Source organism: Cotesia glomerata, linkage group LG7, assembly GCF_020080835.1.
Source record: "Cotesia glomerata isolate CgM1 linkage group LG7, MPM_Cglom_v2.3, whole genome shotgun sequence".
NCBI lineage: Eukaryota > Metazoa > Arthropoda > Insecta > Hymenoptera > Braconidae > Cotesia > Cotesia glomerata.
In genome coordinates this window covers 3,977,879-3,990,092 of record NC_058164.1, presented here as the reverse complement: position 1 = coordinate 3,990,092, position 12,214 = coordinate 3,977,879, and the positions used below count along the sequence as shown (strand labels likewise).

At 23.5% G+C, this 12,214-nt stretch overlaps 1 protein-coding gene across 1 annotated transcript; it reads left to right on the top strand.

The window, feature by feature from the left end:
* The first annotated feature begins 3,001 nt into the window (after positions 1-3,001).
* Positions 3,002-8,341, top strand: LOC123269416 (E3 ubiquitin-protein ligase SIAH1-like). The gene is made up of 5 exons (XM_044735101.1): positions 3,002-3,595; positions 5,187-5,510; positions 5,608-5,847; positions 7,870-8,062; positions 8,146-8,341. The coding sequence occupies exons 2-5, from the start codon at positions 5,282-5,284 to the stop codon at positions 8,321-8,323; spliced, it is 840 nt and encodes a 279-aa protein (XP_044591036.1). The 5' UTR covers positions 3,002-3,595; positions 5,187-5,281; the 3' UTR covers positions 8,324-8,341.
* The last annotated feature ends 3,873 nt before the right edge of the window (positions 8,342-12,214 follow it).

Sequence of the window (12,214 nt, the reverse complement as noted above, 5' to 3'; positions counted from 1 at the left end):
TCTTATTTCATTTCACTTTGACTGATTGTTGTAATTAGTTGATTATTTCTTCTAATTTAAATATTGTTAATATGTTTATATAGACCTGTTTATACTCTTACATGTACTTTATACTACTTACTTTTGTATTTTTGCCATTTGGCTGATGCCTTGGCATTCAAATCGAATAAATAAAAAAATAAGTGATACCAGAATCGTTACTGTGGGCGTCCCCCAGGGTACTGTCTTGGGGCCCCTATTATTTATAATATATATCAATGATATTTTTAATGTTTTATCGAATGATACCATAGTTTCTTATGCTTACGATACAGCCATATTATGCTCAGGAAAAAGCTGGCTAATAGTTAAAAATAAATTAATTGAATGGTTACATAAAATTGATTTATGGCTTAGAGAGAATCAACTCTCTCTCTTTCTCTCAATATAGATAAGTCTACATTTATAACTTTCGGCAATTATAAAGATATTTACCCAACTGAGTTTGAAGTACATATTAATTATAAGCCGTTGAAAAGAGTTGAACATTGTAAATATCTTGGAATACACTTTGATAATCATATGGAACAACCATGCTCTGGAATTATTCAAAAAACTCAAATATTTCACTTTTGTACTTTACTAACTGACAGGAATATTAAATCCACAAACCATGAAAATAATATATCATGGGCTACTCGAAAGCATAATAAATTATGGTATTATTGCCTGGGGAGGTGCATATGATAAGTCAATTAAAATCATCTCAAATATACAAAATAGATTACTAAGTAAATTGTGCGTAACTAATATCAACAACACTCCCCTTGGGATCAGAAAAACTTTCATTACCACTGCGTTATCTTTCTATTATCAAGATTGCATAAATCTCTATAATGATAAAATAACTTGTACAAGACATAAACAACTGTCACTGCTAAAAATAAGTAAAATAATTTACACACAATGTGCTTATTATGTAGCTTTAAAATATTATAATAAATTACCTATAGAGATGAAAACTTTGAATGATAAGAAGAAACTAATATACAAAAAACTGAGAGAATGGATAAAAATAGATAATTAGTTAAAAATCGTGATATTAATTTAAGTGTTGCAACAATATTACTTATAAAACTTATATAAATAACTAGCTTGCTAGGTTGATTTTCTTTTAACTTGCACTGTATTAAGTATTACTATATTACTATCTTATATATTAAGAGATTGTTGATAATAAAATATATTTTTGTTAATATGTACTCGTTCTATGCACAGGTGCTATACGCACCTCTATAGAATTTTTTTTTTTTTAACGAGATTAATAAATAAATAAAATATTCTTTAATTATAAACTTTAATGTCACGAATTTTTGATTTATAAAGAAGATTATATTCACTTTATTATAAATTATAAAAATATCTATTATAAAATAATAATATTCATAAAATAAATAATATTTTATTAAGTCTTCATTATAAAGTAATTAATTTTTGTATAATATTTTATTATAATCAAATTTCTTCAATTTTTCTAAAAATTAATTATTGTAAAAAAATTTCATATTTAGAAATTTAAGAAAATGTATTAGTGCAAATTTTATTAAAATTAATTTAACAGATATTTAATAAGTTTAATAATATTTTTGACAAATAAATTATGACAAACAAAAATAAAAAAAAAAATTGATTTGTAGAAATTTAAAAAAATTAAATATGCAATTTTTTAAAAATAATTTTTCGAAACAAAATTGTTCGTTAAATAAAATTAAAAAATGGTCAAGTGACTGCTAATTTTAATGTCATAAAATTTTAAAAAATATCATTATTATTATTTATTATAAAATTTCAAAAAATTGTCAAATGTCAATGCTGACTTTAATGTTTTGATTTTTTTTTTTTTAATAATGAAATTAGAACAAAAAAATATTTTTAAAAAATTGCACTTACAGTTTTGAAAGTTTTTTACAAATGAAAACTTTTTTTCTATTTTTTTGTAGTCATTTTTTCAATAAAAAAAAATTTTTTAATTTTTAAATGTCACCTAACTTAATTTTCATATTAATTTTACCATAATAATATTAATTTTCTTTAAAACCATATTTCAATCATTTGAATTTAGCGCTTTTTTTTTTAAACCAATCAGCGCTCAATTCCTTTACCGACTGCTGATTTGTAAATAAAACTGTATTTGTAAACGGGCTTATAAAAAAATTAAATTTTATTAATACTTAGCCCCTTAATTATTATCATTAAAGTTGATAAAAAAATTAATCGTTTAATTTTCCAGTATCTATTAAAAATTTCAAGCCATTTTATCTGTAAAAAAAAATGTGAGTGTATGCGTAGACCTGGGAGCGAGTTCGACAATCCAATAAAATTTTTAGTATAGTAAAATAAAGGGAGGAAAATATATCTATATTTAACATCCATAATAATACATACAGTACAAACAGTAAAAAGTATGTGTACAGCCTACAATGTAATAAGTATTAAAATAATTCTTTTTTTTATAAACTTTTGACGCGTTGCAGTGTTATTTTTCTAAAGAGAATTATAAAATTATCACTCGTGCTTGTTTCTGGTGTGGTATTGTAGCCTGTAATAAGTTTCTGGTGATTTATAAATTCACGTAGGTAAATACCGTCACACAACTTTATTTTACACGCTACATATAATACATAGAGTACACATATACACACAGTCTACATACTGTAATAATTACAAAAAGGATTTTAAAAGTACAAACGATTGCGTGTATTGTATATTGTGTATCGAACAAAAAATCAACGGACAATAAAACACGTAAACTGTAAACTGGCATTGTTTTAATTAAACGCGAAGTACCAGTACAGCTAGCAAGTAAACCTCAGCGCATACATAAACTTATTACACGCTAGTAATACCTAATAATAATAATTTACGTGTACTTTTAAAAATAACAATAGTTATATAAAAAAAAAAAAAAAAAAATCAATAATAATAATAAATAATTAAATAAAAATTTAATTATTTTCAGTGACTAAAAGTGAGTGAGTTAGTGATAAAAAAATAATAAGAAAAAAAATGTTATTTTATTAAAATAATAATTATATCATCGTCTTAAGTTATGTCGCTTTATTTATCGTCGTGTAATGAGGACTCTTGCGCAATTAACTGACACCAAGAGTGGTCAGTGCAATAGTGATTGCGATGATATGAATTCGCTATGGAAATCATGATACAATAACCTCCAACAATTTTTTTGTTGTTACGATTGGAGCTGCTTTTATTTGCTATCCAGTCGAGTTTGGTTGCTGTCAGACTAACATCTAATCCAAGACTTGAGGTTCACTCTAGTTAGCCTAGCTGTCTATTAATTGAATATAAAGTATTAGTGTTATTTTAATGTATATACCTATGGTGTGTCACGTGAAATTTTTACCATCGACGTTTAAGTCGTCATTCTTAATGTATCGTTTAAATTCATCTGGGTATAAAAAATCATCGGATTTAGAGTCGATAGCTTATAAAAATTACATTCGTCCGTTTCATTGAAATTCAATGAAAATATTACCACTTTGTTTCTTCTTTTGTTTTGTTCAATTTTTTATTTAATTATTGGAGCTATTTTATGGTAAGTTTTCTTTTTTTTTTTTTCTTAGTATATATAATTATTTAATAATAATAAAGTTAAACGACTTTTTTTATTTTTTTATTTTGTTTAATTTATATGACTCAAAGTTAGCAGTCACTTGATAGTTTTTTAATTTATTTAACAAAAAAAATGTTTTTTTTAAATTGCATTTTTTGTTTTTTAAAATTTCTACTTGTCAATTTTTTTTCTCATTTTTTTTGCCATAATTTATTTATCTGTTGAAAAAATTCTAAAAATTATTAAATATCTGCTAATTTATTAAATTAGAACTAAAAAAAATTTTTTTTTAATTGCACACAATTTTTCACTAATGAAATTTAAAAAAAAAAATTTTTTGTAATGATTTTTTCAATAAATAAAATTCTAACAATATGCAAATTTCGGCTAACTTTACTGTCATAATTATTTATGATTATGATACTGAAATTAGCAGACATCTAACAATTCTTTTAATTTTTATAACAAAATTATTATAAAAAAAAAAATTCGCACTGGCAATTTTTTAAAATTTCTACACGGAGATATTTTTTCATTTTTAAAATTGATAAAAAAATTTATGAAAATAAAGTAAGCCGACATCTAAAAAATTTTATGATTTTTTATATTACAGAATTATTTAAAAAAAAAGCAAAAAAAAAAATTTTTCATTTGTTAAAAACTTAAAAAACTATAAGTGAAATTTTTTAAAAATATTTTTTAGTTATAATTTAGTAAATTAAGCAAAATAAAAAAATCAGAAATGTCGGCTAACTTTATTACTATAAAAAATTCTTAAATGTCTTCTAAATTCACTATTATTTATGATACCAAAGTTAGCTGACGTTTTTAATTTTTTTAATAATTAAATTAGAAAAAAAAAATATTTCTTTTAAAATTGCACTTACAGTTTTTAAAGTTTTTTACAAATGAAAATTTTTTTTCATTTTTTTAATAAAAAAAAAATTAAAAAGTAATGTCGGCTAACTAAATTTTCAATAATAATAAAATTAGCCGACATTTTTGATTTTTTTATTTTGCTTAATTTATTAAATCATAACTAAAAAATATTTTTAAAAAATTGCACTTAAAGCTTTTAAAGTTTTTAACAAATGAAAAATTTTTTTTGTAATAATTCTTTAATAAAAAAAATTCTAAAAATTTTTAAAAGTCGGCTAACTTAATTTTCATTATTATTTATATAATACTAAAATTAGCCGACGTTTTTAATTTTTTTTTTTCATTTATTAAATTAAAACTAAAAAATTGCACCTATAGTTTTTCAATTTTTTTAGAAATAAAAATTTTTTTTTTTATCAATTTTTTCAATAAAAAAAATTCTACAAATTTTTAAATATTGGCTAACTTAATTTTTATATTATTTATTTATTTGTTATGAGTTATGACAATAAAATTATTTATAAGTAAACAGTTTTTAAATGAATGAGTGAAAAAACAATATACATAAAAGCTGGGCGTTGTTTGATCGCTTGTCATTTATCAAGTTCACCAAATATTTGATTTAATAATAAAATGTTAATATTAATATTAATTATTAGTGTTATATATTAATCAAGTCTACTGATTGTTTCAGATTTAAATAAAAGGATCAATTAAAAACTCAGGAGTTATAAATTAAGGAATAAAAAAGGGTCTGAAAATAAATCATAAGATAAAAAAAATAAGAAGATGTCTCAATTGAATATAAGCAGCGGAAAACGTGGCCGAGGAGTAGCAAGTACTTCTGCAGCAGCAGTTTCAGCATCCAACAGCTCGACGGATTTGGCGAGCTTGTTCGAGTGCCCAGTCTGCTTTGAATATGTTTTGCCTCCTATTTTGCAGTGTCAGAGCGGTCACTTGGTTTGCAGTAATTGCAGACCCAAATTAACTTGCTGTCCTACTTGTCGAGGTCCATTAGGTCAGTATTAGTATTTGTAGATAAATATTTGTTGAGCGTAAGAGTTAAAAACAAATGACCGTGAACTTGTGTTAATTAAATTTGTTTATTTGTTTAGGTAACATTCGTAACCTTGCGATGGAGAAAGTTGCGAGTAACGTCATGTTTCCGTGCAAGTATTCAACGAGCGGATGCACAGTGTCGATGGTACATATAGAGAAGCCAGACCACGAAGATGCATGCGAATTCCGTCCTTACAGTTGTCCGTGTCCTGGTGCTTCATGCAAGTGGCAAGGCTCATTAGAGGAAGTCATGCCTCATCTTGTTATGAGTCATAAAAGTATTACTACATTACAAGGTGATTCACTGCATTTTATTAATTATTTATTTTATTAAGAGGATAAGAAAAATTTTGTCTCCTGGATAGTCATATGATAAAATAGGTTTTTTTTTAGTGTAATTTAATGACATTGCAAAGGTCTTGACTTGAATTTGTGCCTTTTTAAGGTTTCATATCATTCTCACCGATAGTCAATTTATTATGACAAGTATTTAGGCTACATTCGAAAATCAATCGTTTTCTAACGCAACCACGTATCTCGATTTTTGAAGATGAAAGGGTTCAACTGAAAAATTGATAATTAACTATAAACGCGTTAACTGAAAAAAAAGATAAACCAGATTAATAATAAACATGATAGTATTTTTAGACAATACAATTGATAAATATTGTTTTTAGATGAATATTAATTTTTTATAAGCCATTTTTTACCACATTTCTAAAATTGTCATTTTTGAGATACGAGGTTGCGTCATAAAACCCTCGAAATGTTCCATCTTTAAATACATAATTGAGAAATGACCATGTATCTTGTAAACTATTGAAGTTTTTAAAGATATACTCTCATCACGATGTTATACTCAACGAGACCTTTCATTTGAGTACCCACATCAATTTTTCATATATTTATATACATATATATGTATAAATGAAAAATATATCAAAATTCATGTGGGTACTCAAATGAAAGCTCTTGATAAGTGTAACATCAGAATGAGCTTATATCTTAAAAAATGTCAATATTAAGGATATGACCTTGTATCTTGTGAACTATTGACTTTTTTAAAGATATAAGCTCATCACGATGTTATACTCAACGAGACCTTTCATTTGAGTACCCACATCAATTTTTCATATATTTTATATATTTATCTATATTATATATATATATATATATATATATATATATATATATATATATATATATATATATATATATATATATATATATATATATATATATATATGAAAAATATATAAAAATGCATGTGGGTACTTAAATGAAAGCTCTTGATGAGTGTAACATCGGGATGAGCTTATATCTTAAAAAATGTCAATAATTAAGAAATGACCTTTTATCTTGTAAACTATTGACTTTTATAAAGATATAAACTCATCCCGATGTTACACTCATTAAGAGCTTTCATTTGAGTACCCACATCAATTTTTCATATATTTATATATATTATATATATGTATATATGAAAAATATATAAAAATGCATGTGGGTACTCAAATGAAAGCTCTTGATGAGTGTAACATCGGGATAAGTTTGTTTCTTAAAAAATGTCAATAATTAAGAAATGACCTTGTATCTTGTAAACTATTGACTTTTATAAAGATATAAACTCATCCCGATGTTACACTCATTAAGAGCTTTCATTTGAGTACCCACATCAATTTTTCATATATTTTATATATTTATATATATTATATATATGTATATATGAAAAATATATAAAAATGCATGTGGGTACTCAAATGAAAGCTCTTGATGAGTGTAACATCGGGATGAGTTTGTTTCTTAAAAAATGTCAATAATTAAGAATTGACTTTGCTATTTTGTCAACTAATAATATTTCTAAAGATCTAAGCTCACCCCGACATTACACTCATCGAGACCTTTCATTTGAGTACCCACATTAATTTTTCATATATTTATATATATTATATATTTATATATATTATATATATATATATATATATATATATATATATATATATATATATATATATATATATATATATATATGTATATATGAAAAATATATCAAAATGCATGTGGGTACTCAAATGAAAGCTCTTGACGAGTGTAACATCAGGATGAGCTTATATCTTTAAAAACGTCAATGGTTAAAAAAGTACAGTGCAATTTAACAAAAGTCATTATTTAATACAGCAAAATTTTATTTATTTATTATAATTCACGAGTCACAACAGTCACATAGTGACTGCAAAGTTGTTAGTTTATTTTATTGCTTCACTGTCCTAATTATTGAATAATAATTAGAATTATTAATTGTTAATTTTTTTTTAAAGGTGAAGATATTGTATTTTTGGCTACTGACATAAATCTCCCTGGTGCTGTCGATTGGGTTATGATGCAGTCATGTTTCGGTCATCACTTTATGCTTGTGCTAGAAAAGCAAGAAAAGTACGATGGCCATCAACAGTTTTTTGCTATTGCACAGTTAATTGGATCTCGTAAACAAGCTGAAAATTTTTCATACCGGTATTTTTTCAATAATATTTAATTATAATTATAATTTAAAAAAAAAAAAGTCAATGAATTTTCAAATAATTAATGTCATTCAGATTGGAACTTAATGGCAATCGACGACGATTGACATGGGAAGCAATGCCGAGATCGATTCACGAAGGTGTCTGTTGTGCGATTCTCGCTTCCGACTGCCTCGTATTCGATACATCAATAGCACGACGTTTTGCTGACAACGGAAATTTAGCAATCAACGTTACGATATCCATGGTATAGAATGAAAATAATTAAAAATAAATTAAAAAACAAAACAAATAACTTTTACTCTCTCAGTAATAACAATAATAAGCGTTTAAACTTTAGTGAAATCTCTGAATGGAAAATTATCCATATAATTATATTTCATACTTTTTACTAATAAAAATTTTAACATACTGGCAAAAAAAAAAATAATTTTTAAAGTCTAAAAATTTTCAATCGCAAATAAATTAATCTAAATTTTTTTTTTGAACCAACTAATGGATTTTAAATACTCAAATTGAGCTACTAGTTCTGCTGAAGAACAACGAAGTGTAAATTAAATTTATTTTGATTAATTTAATTATTCAATATATATTATTAACTATTATTATTGCTGTGAGTGTTACTGATAAAAGTCTAGACTGAATTGTACATTGTGGTTACAATAATACCAATAGTAATAGTCTATTATAACAATTATTACGATTATTATTATTATTATTTTTTTTAATACTACACTTTATTATTTTTTAATATTTTTGTCATTAAATTGAGTAATTTTTTAAATTATTCAATATATTTAATTTAACGCTTATTTAAAATTATGACACAAACTAGAACAAATATTTTGAATTTCAATGGATTGAAAAAAAAATGAAACAAAACGCTTGTTTGAATAACTAAGTTTAAAATTATTGTCGATAATTATTTAATTTAATTGTAGATTTAATTGTAACTGAATTGAACCAGCAGCTTATCGTACGAATAAATAAATAAATAAATAAATCACAGATTAAATGATGATTAATAATTGTAATGATACATAAAACTTATATTTTTATTTTGATTGTGTAGATTTAGGTACGATGTGATAAATATTAATTGTTAGCTAATTACAACGTCAACACTAAATTAGATAACGTAATCTGCTGTAATGTCTGATAGTTTTTTTAGCTTATTATGATTATGATTATTATTATTAATTAAATGATGAATATTATTTGTTTCAATATTTTGTTAATTATTCACCAGTTACAGTTAATGATAGATAAATAGTTATTAATGTATGTTCATAGTATTTTGTAATTGTCTTGAAAATAATTTTGAATCCATATGAGTTGGTTATCAATTACTATTATTATTAATTAATTTATATAAAAAATAAAATAAAATAAAATGTTGTAAAGACAATTATAAGCATCGATTGTTATTTCTTTTCCATTCATTTAAAGTTATTAATTTTTATTTGTATGTAATCATTTTTTTTTTTTAGTAATTGTAAGTACATATTAATAATAAAACTGTCAATTAATGAATAGTTTTAGCTGATGAATTTATTTAATATTTTTTAGTATCATTGTAGAGGGTCTTGACTTGAATTTGTAACTTCAAGATTTCATATCAAGGTTTCATATTATTCTCACCGATAGTCGATTTTTTATGATAAGTATTTAGGTTGCATTCGATCTCTAGATACATAATTAAAAAATGACTTTGTATTTTGTAAATTATTGACAATTTTAAAGACATAAGCTCATCCCGATGTTACACTCATCGAGACCTTTCATTTGAGTACCCACATCAATTTTTCATACATTTTATATATTTATATATATTATATATATGTATATATGATAAATATATCAAAAATGCATGTGGGTACTCAAATGAAAGCTCTTGATAAGTGTAACATCGGGATGAGCTTATATCTCTAAAAATATCAATAATTAAGAAATGACCTTGTATCTTGTGAACTATCGACATTTTTAAAGATATAAGCTCATCACGACGTTATACTCATCGAGACCTTTCATTTGAGTACCCACATCAATTTTTCATATATTTTATATTTTATATATTTATATATATGTATATATGATAAATATATCAAAAATGCATGTGGGTACTCAAATGAAAGCTTTTGATAAGTGTAACATCGGGATGAGCTTATATCTTCTAAATATATATGTATATATGAAAAATATATCAAAAATGCATGTGGGTACTCAAATGAAAGCTCTTGATAAGTGTAACATCGGGATGAGCTTATATCTTTAAAAATATCAATAATTAAGAAGTGACCTTGTATCTTGTGAACTATTGACGTTTTTAAATATATAAGCTCATCACGATGTTATACTCATCGAGACCTTTCATTTGTGTACCCACATCAATTTTTCATATATTTTATATTTTATATATTTATATATATATATATATATATGTATATATCATAAATATATCAAAAATGCATGTGGGTACTCAAATGAAAGCTTTTGATGAGTATAACATCGGGATGAGCTTATATCTTCAAAATATATATGTATATATGAAAAATATATCAAAAATGCATGTGGGTACTCAAATGAAAGCTCTTGACGATTGTAACATCGAAATGAGCTTATTTCTTCAAAAACGTCAAAAATTAAGAAATTACAGAGCAATTTAACGAAAGTCATTGTGTAATAAAGCAAAATTTTATTTATTTATAGTTCACAATTCACGGCAGTCACATAGTGACTGCAAAGTTGCTAGTTTGCATTATTTCAAATGAAAATAAATTTAATGACATCAAAGTTAGCGATCACTTGACAATTTTTGGATTTTATTTAATAAAAAAATTTGTTCCAAAAAATTATTTTTAAAAAATTCCATTTTTTATTTTTTAAAATTTCTGCATGTCAATTTTTTTCTGATTTATTTGTTATAAAATTATCAAATATATGCTAAATTAATTTTCTGAATTTTTTAAATCAACAAATTAAAAAAAAATAAATCCACATGTTAAAACAAAAAAAAAAGTTGTAAATACAATTTTTTATTAAATATTTCTTCTGCACCAATTAATTTTTAAAATGAAACCAAAAGTTTAACACATGTCCGTTGATTTGATAATTTTTATTGCAAATATATATATATTCTTGATAAAAAAAATAATAGAATTGAAAGAGTTGATAAAAATGACTATTAACTTTTACGCTGGCAATAATTGGTCGATTTTCATGTCGACGACAATGACAGCCAATGAAAATGTTTGAAAAGAAACGGCGGTAAGGATCTGACCAATTGCAGGAGTAATAGTAACCTATTTTCAGTAAAACTGAAGTTAGCCATCAGCTGTCAATTTTAAAAATTTTTATAACAAAATTACAATAAAAAAATGCTTTTAAAAATTTTCACTTTTTTATAATAATTTAATATGAAAATTAAGTTAGCCGACAAATAAAAATTTTAAGAATTTTTTTTTATTGAAAAAATTATTACAAAAAAATAAATTTTATTTGTAAAAAACTTGAAAAACTGTGAGTGCAATTTATGAAAATTAAGTTAGCCATCTAGAAATTTTTAGAATTTTTTTTGTTATTGAAAAAATCATTACAAAAAAATTTTCATTTGTAAAAAAGTTGAAAAACTATAAGTGCAATTTTTAAAAAATATTTTTTAGTTCTAATTTTATAATTAAAAACGTCGGCTACTTTTAGTATTATGTGCAATTTTTAAAAAATATTTTTTTGTTCTAATTTAATTATTGAAAAAAAAAATTATACTAAAGTTAACCGACGTTTTTAATTTTTTTTTAAATAATTAAATTAGAACAAAAGAATTTTTTTTTAAAATTGCACTTACAGTTTTTAAAGTTATTTCCAAGTGAAATTTTTTTTTTTAATTTTTTTTAATCATTTATTCAATCAAAAAAAATTCTAAAAATTTTTAAATGTCAGCTAATTTAAATTATATTAATTAAATTGCCACAAAATATTAATAATATTTTTTTTATCTGTCAACTTAGTGTCATAATTTTATGATACTATAGTTAGCCGACGTTTTTAATTTTTGATTTTTTTTTTTTTACATTAATAATTAAATTAGAACAGAAAAATTTTTCTATAAAATTGGACTTACAGTTTTTAAAGTTTTTTACACGTG